Genomic DNA, 21,045 nt, shown 5'->3' on the forward strand with positions numbered 1-21,045 from the left:
AATATTTTTGGAATGAGTTGCAAGGCACACTGTTCCTGAGCATTGTATACACACCCTCTCAACTGCCTTTAGCAACTGTGTTAGTATATATATATATATATATATATATATATATATATATATATGTATATCTACAGCTCCCACATGCATCCGGCGATTGTATAAAAAAATACACTATAATGGTGAGTACATAGTTGGCTGCTTTAACAAAGTCAGTTGTAGGGTTGTTGATGGGCATTATACTAAAGGGTTTACTAGAATTAGTATATTTTGAAGAAAATCAAAGCCACAGATTGCTGTAGCCTGACCTAACTTCTAAGACAAACTTTTTTAAAATTTTTGTGTAATCTTTAATGTTGAACGAAAATGTACTGTACTTCAAGAATATATGCAGTAGATTAACTTATGTTTCAAACATTTGGTTTGTACAAAAATTGTTTATTTCAATTCATATATGTATTTTTTAACCACAGTAGAAAAAATACATATGTAGTCATTTTTATGGCAGAAGACAGGATGAATATATTTTATTATTTACATTTGAATAATAAACCTTTCTGTTCTAATCCCAACCATCACAAATCATAGTCCGTCACATGTTGCATCCAGGCAGAGCAATGCTGATTATGTGGCTCGGTTAACACTCTTAGATTATGCATTACCTACAGTGTAGCATATGTATTATCATGCTGAACGACTAACAAAATCCATATTATGATTCTAACATAAAAGAAGAAACGATAAAATAATAACAACTCTAGAAGCTGAATAAACTAACACATTTCTGGACTTCTGCATCATCTGGGAAAAGCTGGAAACATATGCTGACATTTTGGATTGACTGGTTTACTCCTATACCTAGTTCTTACGTTTAGGTGGTTTATCTTAATTTCCATAAAGAAGACCCATATAAGTCCAAGTCATGACCAGTGACCTTTACGCTAAAACTATATTTTTCAAAATTGTTGTGTGGGTATCAGTTGTCTATCGTCAGTTTGTACCTCCAATGTGTTGTCTTCTTGTTAAATGCATACAAAAAGCTCAAACGCACATAAATGAAACAAAAGTCTATGACTCCAGCCTTACTTGGTATGATCATACAAAATATACACGTTGTCTGCTGTTTGTTTCTGTTTTTAATTTTCAAATCCTTTTATCTTGGCGGTGGCATGAGCAAAAGGTTTTTCCTAAGTGATGTCTTTTCTTGTAGACATGAAAAATATAATGAATTTTGTTTTATGTTGTGTCAAATATATCCATCCTCATCTTCTTCATCCTCATCATCTCCCCCTTCATCCTCATCATCGTCATCAATTTCATCTTCATCATTCATCATTTCTTCGTCATCCTCATCATCTGACCAGTCATGAAAGTCCCCGCTTCCAAAATCTCCTGATGTTTCTGAATCAGCACCTGTCATTAAAAACATTACAAATTAATGTTTTATATTGTGCATTATTGACGAGAAACATATATTCTTTAAATATTTATCTTATTATATCTACAAAAAAACCCTGGAAAAAAAATCTTTGGACCTTCTGACATTACTTATGTAAATAATCAACTTATTTTCAGTCTCAAAGGGCTTTCACACATAACAGAGTTATGTGTAAAGAGCTTGTATAGTGGCATACTCTTCCTACTGCTCCATTAGTTGATGTATGATACTGTATTACCTGTATTATATGCCATTCAATAATGAAGTCTACCATTTTGTATAGTGCATCATACAGGAATAAGGTCCATAGTAGAAGCACTTCCATCAAAGTTTTTATCCGCTTAATATATTGCAGTCATCATATTACATAGCACTGTGTGCAATTTTGCTCATTTTGCCTTTCTACCCAGCTAATTCTTTTCTTCTCTTTTTTTGCTGCTGTATGTAGAAAGAGGAATTAACTTTTCCCCGATTTAACATTCCTCCTCTTCAACTTCTGACCCAGCTTCTCTTCCTTCCCCCGCCATAGACTTTTGCAATAACTCATGATTTGTGCTCAGAAAATTGACCTCTTGTTACTACATAGAGCTTAGAAGATTTCAGCTAGTCAGTTTTTAATCATTTGATGTCACTGATCTAGTGGAAAGGGAAGAATTAGCTGGGTAGAAAGGCAAAATGAGCAATTGTAAGAACACAGTGTTATATAATATGATGATTGCGATATATCAAAAGGATAAAAACTTTCACGGGAGGATTTAAATGCCATAAGATCCATAGATCAGTGGAGTTCTGTCATCTTCTGAGGCTGTATGAACAGTAAGTTATCTTTAAATAAAGTTTGGCTTAGGCTTAGAATATAGATATTAAAAGTAAATACCACACTCTGCGGATCCTGCTTTCCTGGATCCTGTAACTTCATTTCCATATCTATCAACACACCAACACTGACCAACGCTCCCATGACATTGAGCTGATTTGTAGTAGCCATCTTCATCACAGGCTGGGATATAGTAACCTTTTAGAAGTAAAAATAATAGTTATTGTGATAATAATTATCACTACACCAGGCTTCACATGACAGAAAAGTAGACTTTATAGAAGGACATAACTGTCAAATCTTTGAAGGGTTTGGCCACTTTTTCTTTTTAGTGCCACTTTCCTCACAAACCGACCAGCCCTTCTGTGCATAAAATGGCTGCTGGTGAAGGAGCATTACCAGACGTGTACGCCTGCCGCCTCCAGTAGAAAAGCAGCTTTCCCATGTGATGTGTTTTACTATTGGAGAACACTTATAGACTGGTCAACTCACATGCTCTTCCACCAGCAGCCATATGGACAAAAGTGCTGATTAGTTTGTGAAGAAAATTGCATTGACAAGAGAAAATGGCCAACCTAGCATGGTGGCTCAGTGATTACCACTGTTGCTCTGCGGTAATGGGGTCCTAGGTTCAAATTCCACCAAGGACAACATCTGCATCCAGATTGTATGTTCTCTTTGCGTTTGCATGAGTTTCCTCCCCACAATATGTCAAAATTGATAAATCCCACCCTAAAAAAAATAAAAGGAAGTAACAGAAAAGTGTAGAATAACTTGTTTTTAAATAGAAAGAAATAATAATAAAAACATTTGCCAACTAACTAGTAACTCACCAAGAAGCTTCTTTAATCCTTGCTGCTTCTGAATGTTGTTAAATTCAGTCTGACATGGGGGATCTGTGAATAGTCAAGTATTTATGAATATGCATATTTACATCATACCAGGCTTTTGTGATTCATATCTCTCATTCTAATGACTCATTTACATGAATGTATTTTCGGCCAGAGTGGCATATCCGTGAAAACAAACAGATAGCTCTCGGACCAATGTTATTTAATGGGGCAGATGAAAGATTGTTTTCACTGACCGATATGTGTGTAAAAAAAAAATCTCAGCATGCGCTAGTTTCTTCCACAAATCAGATGAGACGCAGCCATTCAAATCTATGGGTGCAAAAAAATTGAATGCTCTAATGGAGCTGCATTATGACATCCGGTTATTACTGGTAAATTGCAATTCTGTAACATGGGAAACTGCAAATGATCTGACATACCGGAAGTCAGAGGTTGTAACAGTCACAAGCTCTCAGTGTAAAGGTACCGTCACACTAGACGATATCGCTAGCGATCCGTGACGTCCTCGCTAGCGATATCGTCCAGTGTGACAGGCAGCAGCGATCAGGCCCCTGCTGTGATGTCGCTGGTCGGGGAAGAAAGTCCAGAACTTTATTTGGTCGCTGGACTCCCCGTAGACATCGCTGAATCGGTGTGTGTGACACCGATTCAGCGATGTCTTCACTGGTAACCAGGGTAAACATCGGGTAACTAAGCGCAGGGCCGCGCTTAGTAACCCGATGTTTACCCTGGTTACCATCCTAAAAGTAAAAAAAACCAAACACTACATACTTACCTACCGCTGTCTGTCCTCCAGCGCTGTGCTCTGCACTCCTCCTGCACTGGCTGTGAGCGTCGGTCAGCCGGAAAGCAGAGCGGTGACGTCACCGCTCTGCTTTCCGTCCGCTGTGCTCACAGCCAGTACAGGAGGAGTGCAGAGCACAGCGCTGGAGGACAGACAGCGGTAGGTAAGTATGTAGTGTTTGTTTTTTTTTACTTTTAGGATGGTAACCAGGGCAAACATCGGGTTACTAAGCGCGTCCCTGCGCTTAGTTACCCGATGTTTACCCTGGTTACCGGCATCGTTGGTCGCTGGAGAGCGGTCTGTGTGACAGCTCTCCAGCGACCAAACAGCGACGCTGCAGCGATCCGGATCGTTGTCGGTATCGCTGCAGCGTCGCTAAGTGTGACGGTACCTTAAGTCTGTGAGACCCTTGTTCTGGTCTCATTCTGGTTTTCATAGACTTATATTGAGTTGTGACTTTTACAGTGGGTACAGAAAGTATTCAGACCCCTTTACATTTTTCACTCTTTGTTTCATTGCAGCCATTTGGTAAATTCAGAAAAGTTCATTTCATTAATGTACACTCTGCACCCCATCTTGATTGAAAAAAAACAGAAATGTAGTAATTTTTGCTAATTTATTAAAAAAGAAAACCTGAAATATCACATGGTCATAAGTATTCAGACCCTATGCTCAGACTCTCATATTTAAGCCACATGCTGTCCATTTCCTTGTGATCCTCCTTGAGATGGTTCTACTCGTTCATCGGAGTCCAGCTGTGTTTAATTAAACTGATAGGACTTGATTTGGAAAGGCACACACCGGTCTATATAAGACCTCACAGCTCACGGTGCATGTCAGACCAAATGGCTGCAATGAAACAAAGAGTGAAAAATGTAAAGGGGTCTGAATACTTTCCATACCCACTGTAGATCTCTTCAGCAAACACTGGGGTGATCCGGCAGGTCACAACCTGCTGGAGACTGATATGAGCGGCATAGATAAAAGGTGAAAACGGCAACTGATAAATGTGAGCCTAGGGTCAGAGAACTAAAGGTACCTTCACACATAACGATATTGTTAACGATATTGTTGCTATTTGTGACGTAGCAACGATATCGTTAATGAAATCGTTATGTGTGACAGCGACCAACGATCAGGCCCCTGCTGGGAGATCGTTGGTCGCTGGGGAAAGTCCAGAACTTTATTTCGTCGCTGGACTCCCTGGAGACATCGCTGGATCGGCGTGTGTGACACCGATCCAGCGATGTCTTCACTGGTAACCAGGGTAAACATCGGGTAACTAAGCGCAGGGCCGCGCTTAGTAACCCGATGTTTACCCTGGTTACCATGCTAAAAGTAAAAAAAAACAAACAGTACATACTTACCTACAGCTGTCTGTCCTCCAGCGCTGCGCTCTGCACTCCTCCTGTACTGGCTGTGAGCCGGAAAGCAGAGCGGTGACGTCACCGCTCTGCTTTCCGGCTCCCAGACAGTACAGGAGGAGAGCAGAGAAGCAGAGCGCAGCGCTGGAGGACAGACGGCTGTAGGTAAGTATGTACTGTTTGTTTTTTTTTACTTTTTTTACTTTTAGCATGGTAACCAGGGTAAACATCGGGTTACTAAGCGCGGCCCTGGGCTTAGTTACCCGATGTTTACCCTGGTTACCGGCATCGTTGGTCGCTAGAGAGCTGTCTGTGTGACAGCTCTCCAGCGACCAAACAGCGACGCTGCAGCGATCCGGATCGTTGTCGGTATCGCTGCAGCGTCGCTAAATGTGAAGGGGCCTTTAGATTAGTAGCACCACTCCAGCACTGCAATAAAAACAAAATACTGAAGTGGTGCTTTAAGTGTTTCAGCTCAGTGTGGGGAGATTTTCTAAGCTAAATATGACACAATCCTAACACAATTTGCACTGAAAAACGGGGGGAGTCCGACATCGGCAAACCCTTATGCCTGATGTCGGAAAGGGGTTAATACATTTAGAGAATTTTCATACTGTCTAGTCTAAGTTCATTATCTAAATGTTAGGCAGTATTGATAAATATGCTCCATTGTTATTATTTCCATTTTGGAGTATAATAAAATATCCCAGGTGACTAAATCACCTATTTTAGTCTTTGTAATGCAACAATATAGGGCACAATACTCTGATTCCAGGTATGTGTCACCTATTAGGCTGTGTGCTGTAGTTTAAATACAAAGTGTTTTATCAGCAGGAGATTAACACCGCTGGACTACTAATCTCTGCAACCATGCCCCACCACGGATTGGCAGCATGCTCACAATGCACAGGGTAGAGCAATGAAGCTGCCAGTCAGGGGTGTGGGTGGATGTGGTTATACCCATAGCAGAAGACTTAGATCTAGGCTTGAGTGAAACGGATCGGACAAATTCAAAAGTCGCCGACTTTTCGCAAAGTCGGGTTTTGTGAAACCCGACCCGATCCTAGTGTGGGATCGGCCATGCGGTCGGCGAAAGTCGCGTTTCGTATGACGCGTTTGGCGCCATTTTTTCAGCCAATGAAGGAGCGTGGGCAGAGTGATGACATAGGTCTTAGGGGCGTGGACGCCTATCGCCATCTTGTTGCTTGTGCGCTGTAGCGATTTGCTATGTGTAACACCAGCTTTTCTGTTCAGGGACAAAGGAGAGAGAGAGAGAGAGACAGAGAGAGAGAGAGGGAGAGGGAGAGGGAGAGAGAGAAAAAAAGATAGATTTCCCATTGAATTTGCATTGGGTTTCGTGTTTCGGTCGATCCCCGACTTTTCGCCATAATCGGCCGATTTCACTCGACTCGACTTTTGAGATAGTCGGGTTTCGCGAAACCCGACTCGACCCTAAAAAAGTAAAAGTCACTCAACCCTACTTAGATCTAGTAATGAGCGAATATACTCGTTACTCGAGATTTCCCGAGCACACTCGGGGGTCCTCCAAGGATTTTTTAGTGCTCGGAGATTTAGTTTTCATCTCTGCAGCTGAATGATTTACATCTGTTAGCCAGCATAAGTACATGTGGGGGTTGCCTGGTTGCTAGGGAATCCCCACATGTACTTATGCTGGCTAACAGATGTAAATCATTCAGCTGCGGCAAGAAGAACTATATTTCTGAGCGCTAAAAAATTCTCGGAGGACCCGGAGCATGCTCGAGAAATCTCGAGTAACGAGTATATTCGCTCATCCTATGTTACGTTGCTTTCAGATAACATCGCTTAAACCTGCTGAACGATTCCCTTTAAACCATTACCATATGAAATATTATTTCTATGATATAGATTATTTAATTATATTAAAGAATTAAAACCACATACTTGATGTTAGCATATGAAAATCACTCTAAGAAGATTTTGTAGAATGTTGAAGATTTGTTATTTACAATGGTCTGCGATACAATGTGTTAATCTCAGAATTGTTCTCTATGCAATACTACGTTGAGCTTTTGAAAAACACTCCCCATGTCTACAAATATCTTTGAGCTTACCTTGCTGTCGCTGGAAGCAGTAGCACCACTCGTTGTTTGATATTAAACTGTCCTTGTATGTGTCACATGTATTGAAGAAAGCCTTTGTACACTGCTCATTCTTGTCAATATAAATGCTCCCGAGCTCAGACTGATCCAGCAGCAGGTCATAATTCCGATCGAGTCTATTAAACATCCACCCAAGAGAATCCCGGCAAATTGGCAGAATGCTAGTATCAAACCCTAGGAGGCAGATAAGCAAAAGTTATTTAGTACTCAATGGGTCAGTAACATCATTTTCTCAAAAGTAATAAAACATAACCACACACATTACCATATTTATGCGCCAAATGTCCCGTGCAGAATTACTGTATATCTTTTATATTCATTTTAGTACAGAAATGAAAGTGTGTAAACGTAATATAAATGTTATTTCTGTAAGGTGTTTAATAAAAAAACATGTCTGTATTGTGCTGCAATAAAATTATATAAAATCTAAACTGTGTTTTCAAACATTCTGGTTATGGGGCCGACGCACCTCGCACTGCAGACATCTGTTTAACGTCCTTAAAGGATTAAACATTTCAGTACTAAAACCCAGCAATTAAATGGTTTTAATCTCAAATGACACAGCTTTAAGTGATTTTGCACACATCGTGATTTAATAGCTCTACCCTTTTTTTTTTGGTTTGCACGACAAATAAACACATTTTTTATTTAGTGACATAAAGAGCTGCTTTTTTTATACCTTTAAGCCTAATTCTGTTGTCAGTTTTTCTCATAAACTAAAAAAAATAAAATAGATTTTCATCAATGTTTGATTTCTCATGTCTGTTTTTACCATCAGTATTTTTAACATTTTTATCGTATGCAATAAAAAACGATGGAGGTTTCTTAAGCTTCTTCTAGCAGTCAATGACAGCAGTTTTTCATGGACACAAAGACTTGCTTAAATGAGGTTCATCCACAACTTAGATAAAAAATGAACATATTGCCATTTTTCATTTTGAGGACCCTTGGTTTAAAAAAAAACCATAGACGTGTAAGTAATCCCATAAACTACAATGGGAATGTGCTCTATCTGTTAAAAAAGGGATAGAACACATACCAAACGTGAAAAATGGACATCTCAATAAGGCCTTAGACTTTTTTTAGAAACAGATTTTTTTGTATGTTTTGTGCCATCATTTTCTGGGAGAAATACTACATTTTCTGGAACAATTTCTAGGGTGCCAACACTTTCAGCCATGACTGTACATAGGCTAACTGAGTGAAAATGACAATGATGAGTGTGAAAAGTGAACCAAGGAGGAACTCAGTCCTGCTAGTGAGCATGGAAAGATGTATGCTGAAATGCTTGTGAAATGACAGGCATTACCATCTAGCAAAGGGATGATTATTGTATAGCCATGCTTTTAGACACTGGCTATAAAAGCAAAAATGGGTGAGTTTTTCCCCCCCCCATAAAAAAGCTAATTTTTTCACTCCTAGTTGAGAAGCCATTGCTTCTTGACTTCTTTCTGCTACCTAAATAAATGGATAATTTTTGCATGAACAAAGAATAGGACGCTATTTATTCATTTTGCAAACATCAAACCTCTAGTAGATTGCAAAATAGAGGCAATTTCTATATGGTTTGTTAGGAAATGAACATAGCTACTTCTGTATCTGAGCAGGTAACTTATTGCTGTCTGTTGAGATAATTTTTGGACAGTCTGTGAAAAAGCTATTATTTCTTCGTTTAGCAAAGGACAAACCTCTTGATACTCTTAATACTCCTCCAACAGGGCACATTTTTGCACATTCCCTTGTGAAAAAGCTATGTATTCTTCCCTCTGCACTAATTATATATGAAAACAGGCAACACAGTCATCTGCCCCCATAAAGAGGCAATTTTTGGACCGTTAACTGTTGGTTACCAGCAGTTACCATCCATTTATATAGTCAGGTCACTTTGACATTTCTAGTGCTGTATTTGTGTTAAAGATCTCTAAAAAGGTTGAATGCCGCCCCAAGAGACCTCAGTAAATTACACATCTTTTCTAGGCAATTTAAGGCTAGGATATGCTGCACATTTCGATTATTTTATTTGCTGCAAATAAATTTTTGAGAAAAATAAATCAAACCCAGTGAATTTAAACTTCGAAAGATTCAATGATCTCGTGGTAGTCATAACGGAATAAAAATAATTTCTTACTGCTTCTTTCTGGTCTCGAAGTAGATTTGGTTTTCTTTTTCTGGAATCCACTTTCATGTAGTGCTTTAAACCAGTCTCTTAGTCGGTTAGCAATTTCTCGGAACTCTTGATCAGTGCACACTGAAAATAACAACACAAGAAAACACTGAAGTTTAATTTTAGGCGACACAGAGATAACATTTCCACATCGGCATCGACTATATTTCTATTTACTTTTTTTGCCTTACGTATTTGCTTTGCTGAAAGTACATTACAAATCTAATATTCTTTAAATGCATGTTTGAGGTTTGGCGCACTGAACTTTCATAAGTAATATTTGGACACTAACAAAGTCAATGACTGGCAGCAGTATACATTCTATAATATGAGCATAGTGTAGCATGTTATGGATGTTTCACCTTGATATATCTATATGACGTAAAATATGAGATGACGTAAAATATAAAAAGTATTTTAAAATTAGTGTCAAATATAAAGCTACATGAACTTTACATACTAAAATTACAGGACTATCATGTCAATTTGTGTCAATAAAATCTGTTAAGATGTGTCTGACAAAGTAGGTCCCTCTCACCTTCTCAAAAGACACATAATTTGCTTAAGGCCGGTGTCACACTAGTGAGGAATACGGACGAGTGCTATGCGATAAAACATCGCATAGCACTCGGACCGCTGTTAATCTCCCATCACCATTTTTTTTCTCAGCTGTATTTTACGTGCGAGTGAAATCGCAGCATGCTGCGATTGTCACCGACACTCGGCCAAGTCTCAGCTCTCTTGCACCCATATAAGTCTATGGGTGCAAGTGACACAGCGCACATCACTCGGCTATCACCCAAGTGCTGTGCGATATACGCCGACGCCGGCAGTGGAGGAGATGGAGAAATTACTTTCTCCGTCTCCTCCGCAGCTGTGCTCCGATTCTCTCTGTGTGAGAGGCTCGGAGCACAGACACATGACACTCAGCTGAGCAGGAGCTGAGGGTCTCTCGCATCGGCTGCCATATGTTAGTGTGACCCTGGCCTAAGGATGCTTTTATTGCTTTTTCACTTTAGTTTTTTCCTCTCTTTCTTCCAATAGCCATAACGTTTTTATTTTTTAGCCGACATAGCTCTGTAAGGGCTTGTTTTTTGTGGGACGAGCTATGCTTTTGAATGACACCATTTTATCATATTGTGTACTGGACAGCAGGAAATTTTGCTAAAACAGCAAAAAAGAACAAATGTTGTTTATAGAGCATTCATTCTATGACATCTTGTGATGTCACAATACAATTATCCAGGCCAATATGATTATAATGATATCATGCATGCATAGTTTATCTTTTACTTACAGTAAGTGCTGAAAAAAAAATCAGAAATGTAAAAAAAAAAAATTGCTTGCAGTGTCGTTTTCCAAGAGCCATAGCCATTTTTTGGCTATGGATCTGTGTGAGGGCTTGTTTTTTTTACAGAGACAATGTTTTTATTGACATTATTCTGGTGTAGATACAATGTTTTGATCGCTTCTTTTTACTTTTTTTGTGATGTTGAGGCAGCCGAAAAACCGCAATTCTGACGCTTTGATTTTTTTTTCTAGTGACACTGTTTACCAATTGGATTACGTTATATTTCATAGAATGGACTTGAATGCAGCAATATTACATGTGCATTAAAAAAATATATTAATGTTTAACCCCTTTACCCCCAAGGGTGGTTTGCACGTTAATGACCGGACCAATTTTTTCAATTCTGACCACTGTCTATTTATGAGGTTATAACTCTGGAACGCTTCAACGGATCCCAGTGATTCTGACATTGTTTTCTCGTGACATATTGTACTTCATGATAGTGGTAAAATTTCTTTGATATTACCTGCGTTTATTTAAGAAAAAACTGATTTGGTGAAAATTTTGAAAATTCCGCAATTTTCCAAATTTAATTTTTATGCAATTAAATCACAGAGATATGTCACACAAAATACTTAATAAGTAACATTTCCCACATGTCTACTTTACATCAGCACAATTTTGGAACCAAAATTTTTTTTGTTAGGGAGTTATAAGGGTTAAAAGTTGACCAGCAATTTCTCATTTTTACAACACCATTATTTTTTAGGGACCACATCTCATTTGAAGTCATTTTTAGGGGTCTATATGATAGAAAATACCCAAGTGTGACAACATTCTAAAAACTGCACCACTCAAGGTGCACAAAACTACATTCAAGAAGTTTATCAACCCTTCAGGTGTTTCACAGGAATTTTTGGAATGTTTAAATAAAAATGAACATTTAAATTTTCTTCACAAAAAATTTATTCAGCTCCAATTTGTTTTATTTTACCAAGGGCAACAGAAGAAAAGTTGTACAATTTGTCTGAGTACGCCGATACCCCATATGTGGGGGTAAACCACTGTTTGGGTGCATGACAGAGCTCGGAAGCGAAGGAGCGCCATTTGACTTTTCAATGCAAAATTGACTGGAATTGAGATGGGACGCCATGTTGCGTTTGGAGAGCCACTGATGTGCCTAAACATTGAAACCCCCCACAAGTGACACCATTTTGGAAAGTAGACCCCCTAAGGAACTTATCTAGAGGTGTGGTGAGCACTTTGACCCACCAAGTGCTTCACAGAAGTTTATAATGCAGAACCATAAAAATAAAAAATCATATTTTTTCACAAAAAATATTTTTTGCCCCCAATTTTTAATTTTCCCAAGGGTTAGAGAAGAAATTGGACCCCAAAAGTTGTTGTACAATTTGTCCTGAGTACGCTGATACCCCATATGTGGGGGTAAACCACTGTTTGGGCGCATGGGAGAGCTCAGTAGGGAAGGAACGCCGTTTGACTTTTCAATGCAAAATTGACTGGAATTCAGATGGGACGCCATGTTGCGTTTGGAGAGCCACTGATGTGCCTAAACATTGAAACCCCCCACAAGTGACACCATTTTGGAAAGTAGACCGCCTAAGAAACTTATCTAGATGTGTGGTGAGCACTTTGACCCACCAAGGGCTTCACAGAAGTTTATAATGCAGAGCCGTAAAAATAAAACAAAATTTTTTTCCCACAAAAATTATATTTTAGCCCCCAGTTTTGTATTTTCCCGAGGGTAACAGGAGAAATTGGACCCCAAAAGTTGTTGTCCAATTTGTCCTGAGTACGCTGATACCCCATATGTGGGGGAAACCACCGTTTGGGCGCATGGGAGGGCTTGGAAAGGAAGGAGCACCATTTGGAATGCAGACTTAGATACAATGGTCTGCAGGCATCACATTGCGTTTGCAGAGCCCCTAATGTACCTAAACAGTAGAAACCCCCACAAGTGACACCATTTTGGAAAGTAGACCCCCTAAGGAACTCATCTAGATGTGTTGTGAGAGCTTTGAACCCCCAAGTGTTTCACTACAGTTTATAACGCAGAGCCATGCAAATAAAAAATATTTTTATTTCACAAAACTTATTTTTTAGCCCCCAGTTTTGTATTTTTCCAAGGGTAACAGGAGAAATTAGACCCTAAATATTGTTGTCCAATTTGTCCTGAGGACGCTGATACCCGATATGTGGGGGGAACCACCATTTGAGCACATTGCAGAGCTCGGAAGGGAAGGAGCATCATTTGGAATGCAGACTTAGATGGATTGGTCTGCAGGCGTCACATTGCGTTTGCAGAGTCCCTAATGTACCTAAACAGTAGAATCCCCCCACAAGTGACCCCATATTGGAAACAAGACCCTTCAAGGAACTTTATCTAGATGTGTTGTGAGAACTTTGAACCCCCAAATGTTTCACTACAGTTTATAACGCAGAGCCGTGAAAATTAACAAAAAAATTTCCCCCAAAATTATTTTTTAGCCCGCAGTTTTGTATTTTCCCAAGGGTAACAGGAGAAATTGGTCCCCAAAAGTTGTTGTCTAATTTGCCCTGAGTATGCTGATACCCGATATATGGGGGGAACCACTGTTTGGGCACATGGGAGGGCTCGGAAGGGAAGGAGCGCCATTTGGAATGCAGACTTAGATGGAATGGTCTGCAGGCATCACATTGCGTTTGCAGAGCCCCTAATGTACCTAAACAGTAGAAACCCCTCACAAGTGACCCCATATTGGAAACTAGACCCCCCAAGGAACTTATCTAGATGTGTTGTGAGAACTTTGAGCCCCCAAGTGTTTCACTACAGTTTATAACGCAGAGCCGTGAAAATAAAAAATCCTTTTTTTGCCCACAAAAATTATTTTTTAGCTCCCAGTTTTGTATTTTCCCAAGGGTAACAGGAGAAATTGGACCCCAAAAGTTGTTGTCCAATTTGTCCTGAGTACGCTGATACCCCATATGTTGGGGTAAACCCCTGTTTGGGCACATGGGAGAGCTCAGAAGGGAAGGAGCACTGTTTTACTTTTTCAACGCAGAATTGGCTGGAATTGAGATCGGACGCCATGTCGCGTTTGGAGAGCCCCTGATGTGCCTAAACAGTGGAAACCCCCAATTATAACTGAAACCCTAATCCAAACACTTCCCTAACCCTAATCCCAATGGTAACCCTAACCACACCTCTAACCCAGACACACCCCTAACCCTAATCCTAACCCTATTCCCAAACGTAAATGTAATCCATACCCTAACCCTAACTTTAGCCGCAACCCAAACCCTAACTTTAGCCCCAACCCTAACTGTAGGCTTAACCCTAACCCCAACCCTAACCCTAGCCCTAACCCTAGCCCTATCCCTAACCCTAATTGGAAAATGGAAATAAATACATTTTTAAATTTTTTAATTTTTCCCTAACTAAGGTGGTGATGAAAGGGGGTTTGATTTACTATTTATAGCGGGTCTTTTAGCGGATTTTTATGATTGGCAGCCGTCACACACTGAAAGACGCTTTTTATTGCAAAAAATATTTTTTACGTTACCACATTTTTTTGAGAGCTATAATTTTTCTATATTTGAGTCCACAGAGTCATGTGAGGTCTTGTTTTTTGCGGGACGAGTTGACGTTTTTATTGGTAACATATTCGGGCACGTGACGTTTTTTGATTGCTTTTTATTCCGATTTTTGTGAGGCAGAATGACCAAAAACCAGCTATTCATGAATTTCTTTTGGGGGAGGCGTTTATACCGTTCCGCGTTTGGTAAAATTGATAAAGCAGTTTTATTCTTCTCCTCAGTACGATTAAAGCGATACCTCATTTATATCATTTTTTTTATGTTTTGGCACTTTTACACGATAAAAACTATTTTATAGGAAAAAAAAATATTTTTGCATCGCTTTATTCTGAGGACTATAACTTTTTTAGTTTTTCGCTCATGATGCTGTATGGTGGCTTGTTTTTTTGCGGGGCAAGATGTCGTTTTCAGCGGTGCCATGGTTATTTATATCCGTCTTTTTGATCGCGTGTTATTCCACTTTTTGTTTGGTGGTATGAGAATAAAGCGTTTTTTGCCTCTTTTTTTATTTTATTTTACGGTGTTCACTGAAGGGGTTAGCTAGTGATATAGTTTTATAGTTGGGGTCATTATGGACACGGCAATACTAAATATGTGTACTTTTATTGTTTTTTTTAAATTTAGATAAAGAAATGTATTTATAGGAACAATATTTTTTTTTTCTTTTTTTGGGGGGGAATTTTTTTTACACATTGGAATATTTTTTTTTACACTATAACATTGCCCCAGGGGGGGCATCATGTTATAGTGTAAGATCGCTGATCAGCGATCTGACATGCACTTTTCTTATGCTTCCCGGCGCCTGCTCTGAGCAGGCGCAGTGAAGCCACCTCCCTGCAGGACCCAGATGCCGTGGCCATCTTGGATCCGGGCCTGCAAGGAGGAAGAGGAGGTAAGAGACCCTCGCAGCAAGGCGATCACATCGCATTGCTGCGGGGGTCTCAGGGAAGCCCGCAGGGAGCCCCCTCCCTGCGCGATGCTTCACTTTACCGCCAGAACACCGCGATCATGTTTGATCGCAGTGTGCCGGGGGTTAATGTGCTGGGGGCGGTCCGTGACCGCTCCTGGCACATAGTGCCAGATGTCAGCTGTGATAGGCAGCTGACACCCGGCCGCGATCGGCCGCGCTCCCCCCGTGAGCGCGGCTGATCGCTCTGGACGTACTATTCCATCCTTGGGAATGGACGGAATAGTACGTCTAATGTCAGAAAGGGGTTAATGGGGGGAAATGGGATGAACTGAACTCTTCTATTTTTCTTTATTTTTGTTCAAAACATTTTTTTTTTGCTTTTGATTGTATTTGTTAGTTTTCTTTAGGGACCTGATCCTGCGATTATCTGATTGCTTCTGCTATACATACCAATACACCATAGTATTGCTACGTATAACGCAAATAGCTGTCTCCTATGAACTTCATCCTTTGGCTGGCTTTCACAGGAGTACTGTCATAACAAGCCTTCATGGCATCCCATCAACGCCCTGCGATTATGTCTGCCAATGGATGTAGGAAGCCATGTATTCCCTGCTGGCGTGCTGTAAATGCCACTGTCACATATTGACAACATTTGACAGTTTAACAACCAAGGGCGGGGCTCCGTTGCACCTGCTGTTATTGCAAGCAAATGACGGCTGATGATTACTGTAATCATCTGCCGGCAAAGATGAGTGCTTGGCTTGGGATTCCACATAAAATTCAGGGAGACAGCATATGACATACACAGTACATCATAAGTTGCTTAAGGGTTGTCCAGGATGGCAAACTGATTTTGATTTACTCTCTTAAGTTATTTCAATTTAGGGGGTCCTCTTTACAGGATTCTTGGTCACAGTAGAAAGCAGTTACAGAGAGCAGCTTCAGCACTTGATGATACAACACATTGATGTAAATGGGCACTGTTTAATTATTAATTTGATTTTGATAGTAATACATGGAAATTAATCCATTTGTGATGGATATATGCATCATGGAGCATCTTAGAGACTTTAAAGTGGGCTCAGAAGCAGAATCCACCCAGGGCAGATACTTGCTACATTATATAGCAGTCATCTACCTATGGGCTCACTCACAAGAGTGTACAACACGGCTATCTGATGTCTTATAGGATAGCATTTGTCCCATTGTTATACTATGGGACCATGCAGAGCTACGATTATTTTCTCATGACGTCTTTGGCGTGCCCACTGCTGCTATTCTATTAAATGCAGCTGTTAATCACTAAGACTACGGCCACACAACCATAGATTATCTCATGCAAGAGAATCTAACTGATTATGTTAATGACACGGCTGTCAAACTCTGATCCAAGTTTGATCAGAGTGTCAGCTTAGTGTAATCCAATTCTCTCGGATGAGAGACTAGTAGCACAGGTGAGAAGAAGGTGGAGAACAAAATTTCTCAATCCTCTCCATTCTGTGAGTTCCTGGAAATCAGATGTTATCCGAGTGCAGTCCGATGTTTTCCACACACCCATAGACTTGAATGGCAGAGTGTGAATCGATATAAGAAAAAAATGCTGATTAACACTGCCCCATGGAATAACATTGCCCTGAGTGTTATTCGATAAAATATGAGATAACACTTGTCCGATGTATGTGCTTGTGTCAGCGGGCCTATAGTATCATTTATGCGCTGTAATCTGCCCATCACCCCCCTTACTGTGATGGGATCATGGGGTTAGTATGATGGCCGGGGGCTGTTTGAAGGCCCCTGTACTTGTCATGTGATACTAAATTATTGCTATATATAGTACAAGCAAATGATTGCATGTTGAAGGCCCCTAAGGGTGCAAAATAAAGTAAATAGTAAAAATAAATTAAAAATATAAAAGAATATGTATAAAAATTCAAAATGGAATGTAAAAATAAAATATACATATTTGGTATCCCTGTGTCCAGAACACACCAATCAAGTAAAATCTAAAATTAAGCCAATCAGTAAACACTGTTAAGAGGAAACAAATTAAAACCACTAGAATTATGGATTAACCATTATAATGCAACAAGAAGCATTCGAAAAATAGTATGTACTCCAAAATTATAAATATAAAAAACAGCAGCTTTACTTAAACAAACAAGCCACCCAGACAGACATATTGATGGTAATATAAAAAGTTACAGGTCTTGGAAAATGTTCTTTTTATTTTTTCCAAAATCCACAAGTCAATAAAATATTAAAGATATTATATGTTTGGTATCTACAAAATCATACTGGACTGGAAAATCATGTTTCCAGATTATTTTTACTGCACACATAACACTGTAAAAATAAAATTAAAAAAATAATAGCGGAATTAGGTATTTTTTCACTATTTCACTGCACTTAAATTTTATTTTGCCATTCACAAATATAACGCATCCCACAAAAAACAAGCCTTCGTACATCTATGTCAAAGCAAAAATAATTATGGCTGTTTTAAAAAGGATGGGAAAAATGAAAGCACAAAAATGTAAATTGGTTGCATTCTTCGGAGGCTAAACACTTCCTGCCAGGTTTCTCCATTGAAAACAGCTCTTGGAGAAGCCTAGTATGTGGACACTTTGTAATCTGCTTATTGTTAAGACATCTTCCTAAGGGCGCAGTCAGATGCCCATATAAAATGGCCAGAGATGGGAACACAATGCTCGGACTGGCTGGCGGCTCTCATTACCTGAGCATGACAGTTGCATAGAGATACATGAAGCTGTCACGCTTGGGCCGGGAGAGCCACCAGCCAGTGCGTGCACTGTGTTCTGATCTTGGTCAGATTAATATATGGCCTTCTGAATGCAATCTAACATGGGATTGTCCTAGGTAAACTGACTTGTGGACAAATGAACACAATCTTTACGAAAAATTAGAGGTTATTTTCTATTACCTTTTATACAAACTGTACAACGGGGATTTTTTTTAAAGATTTTTTACATTACTTCATAGTCCTTTATTGTAAGGATTAAACTACACACTGAGAATCATTTACTAGTGACATTGAACATATTTTTTTGTAAAGATCTTAACAAATACAAATGACTACTGTAAGAAAACAATACGGTATTTGCTGTTTCAGAGAATCTGCTCCATTTTTATGTGCATTGTAAAAACAAGAGCACTTCACCCCTCGGGCTCCCACTTGTTCCTCCGACTTAAAAAAAATGTTTTCTCTTTCTAGATGTTGCACACGAATTCTGTTATTCAACTTTGCTTGACATGCTGTCAAATTCTTACCCACAATTTTGTGATATAGAGAACAAATAAAATGAATTATAGTACAAGGCCTGTCAAATTCATTCTAAAACAAGTCAACTTAAAAAAAATTCTTTGCTGCTATAAAGTATTTATTATGCTTAGCTTAAAACTGAAAGAAGATTTAACTTTTCAAGAAACTAGTCGCAATATTTATCAAGTCTCATTTATGCAGCACAGTTAAGAAAGTATGACAAATGCAGTGTAGTGCTGGGTAAAGACATGGAGATAAGTATCATAATGATGCCTTTTCTACTTACTAACCATTCTTGGCTGCTTATAAAATTTGTATGTCTTTCAGAAAATATTCCATTATAGTAGTAATTTTTTTAACTGTTAAAGGGAACCTGTCATAGCATTAAGAAAATGCCTGAAGGCAGTACTGAAAGTAAACTTTATTCCTCCCAGGAATCATCATCTTCCAGTCGTATAGGCATGCCAGTACGGCTACAGCCATCATGGCTGTATGCACAAGTTCGTTCGGCACTATGACTAACACCTCGCTCTGCAGTGATGCACTACTGAGCTGCCTGTCAATCAATGTGCATGAGTAAAAAAAGAGGAAGATTTATCAAAAGCTGGGACAAAGTCCAAATTTATTCAAAATATTAAAAAAGTAATGGTGAGATTCTGTTCACACGGACATGTGTGGCAACATGTTTCAAACACTCAAAGGTGTTCTTTCTCAAAGCTACACACAAATAATACGATGGAAGTTTTTATACAGAACATGCAATTTCATCACACAGGAAGTTCTGGTAACAGAACAGGTGCCCCCACAAAAGAACACAAAGCTTTGGGCTTCTCAGAGAGTCACTATGTCACATTACCTAATTTATGAGAAATATACCATGAATTTTCACAGAGAAAGGACAAACGCTAATAGTTGTACTAACATTTACAAATGTAGAGAATTGTAAGGCCATGTTCACACTATGCGGTTTTTACTGCGGAGCCGCGGCGATTTTGCCGCTGCGGGTCCGCAGCTGTTTTCCATGCAGGGTACAGTACAATGTTACCCTATGGAAAACAGAAACCGCAGTGCACATGATGCGGAAAAACCTGAAAAAAAACGCGCAGAATTGCTGCGGAAAAAAAGAAGGACCATGTCACTTCTTTGTGCAGAATCGCAGCGATTCTGCACACATAGAAATGCATTGATCCGCTTACTTCCCGCATGGGGCTGTGCCCACCATGCGGGAAGTAATGCGGATAATGTGCGGGTTATACCCAGGGTGGAGGAGAGGAGACTCTCCTTCAGGCCCCGGGAACCATATTTGTATTAAAAAAAAAGAATTAAAATAAAAAATCATGATATACTCACCTCTGAAGTCTCAGCGCTGCACGCGGCTGTCAGGTCTCAGGTTTGCTATGCGACCAGGACCTGCGGTGACGTCGCGGTCACATGACCGTGACGTCACGAAGGTCCTGGTCGCACAGCATCTTTGGGACCGGACCGCCGCCTGCAGCGCCCAGGAGATCGGGACGTCAGAGGGTGAGTATATCATCATGATTTTATTATTTTTAACATTACTATTGATGCTGCATATTGCTGCATATGCAGCATCAATAGTAGGGGTAAATCCCGCAGCGGAACCCGCAGGACAAACCGCGATAAATCTGCAGGGATAACCGCAGCGGGTTTGCCCTGCAGATTTATCAAATCCGCTGCGGGAGAACCCGCAGGATAAAAAGGAATGTGTGAATGTGGCCTTAAGGAGTAAAAAAATAACAGCATGATACTCTAACTTATGAATATTGCAATAATAAATATAATAAATAGATAATTTGAAATACTTCCATGCACAGAAGAATAAAATAAAGACAAGACATTACCATTTCTACCCAAATCAGCATTTGGATTTCGCTTTATTACATTGCTGAACAGGAATCGTTTCCAAGGTTTACAATAGAAAATGTTATGCATCTACTTGAAATATTTATATATTCCTTCGCCAATTCTACTTTATGCTCATGAATTTCTTATTGTCTTACAAATTAGATAGATTCTCATACGGTAGTTTCTCATCTGTAGGATTTTCTTTCTGATTGGGTTACGACAAGCTTTTTAGCATCTCATCTCCAGGATTTTCTTTTTAAGTCACATGGTGACAACTCCTTATGAGGAATAACAATAATTACTACTTTCATATTATTTCATAAAACAAAAAAAAAAACAATAGTTTTAGATTTCTCAGTCAGTCATGTACTAGGGTTCGCTCACACTGCTCTCTGACCAATGTTATTCAATGAGGCAGACCATGCTGCGATCAGCTGAGTATCTCGCATGGCTCAAACCCATTTAAGTCAATGGGTGCGTGCAAAACATAGGACTGTGCTTGGATGTGATCCGAGTGCAGTCAGATATACACTCGG

The 21,045-nt window shown here is 39.6% G+C and overlaps 1 protein-coding gene across 3 annotated transcripts in view; it reads right to left on the reverse strand.

The window, feature by feature from the left end:
* Positions 1-417: 417 nt before the first annotated feature.
* Positions 418-21,045, reverse strand: part of SPOCK3 (SPARC (osteonectin), cwcv and kazal like domains proteoglycan 3) — a 577,897-nt gene continuing 557,269 nt past the window's right edge. For all 3 annotated transcript variants that reach the window (XM_069744196.1, XM_069744193.1, XM_069744194.1), the window contains exons 7-11: positions 9,527-9,646; positions 7,351-7,572; positions 3,089-3,151; positions 2,316-2,453; positions 418-1,413 (exon numbers count right to left, since the gene is read on the reverse strand). In XM_069744196.1, the coding sequence (XP_069600297.1) occupies positions 1,247-1,413; positions 2,316-2,453; positions 3,089-3,151; positions 7,351-7,572; positions 9,527-9,646 (710 nt within the window). In that variant the 3' untranslated portion in view covers positions 418-1,246. The remainder of the gene's footprint in view (positions 1,414-2,315; positions 2,454-3,088; positions 3,152-7,350; positions 7,573-9,526; positions 9,647-21,045) is intronic.

Source organism: Ranitomeya imitator, chromosome 1, assembly GCF_032444005.1.
Source record: "Ranitomeya imitator isolate aRanImi1 chromosome 1, aRanImi1.pri, whole genome shotgun sequence".
Classification (NCBI taxonomy): Eukaryota; Metazoa; Chordata; class Amphibia; order Anura; family Dendrobatidae; genus Ranitomeya; species Ranitomeya imitator.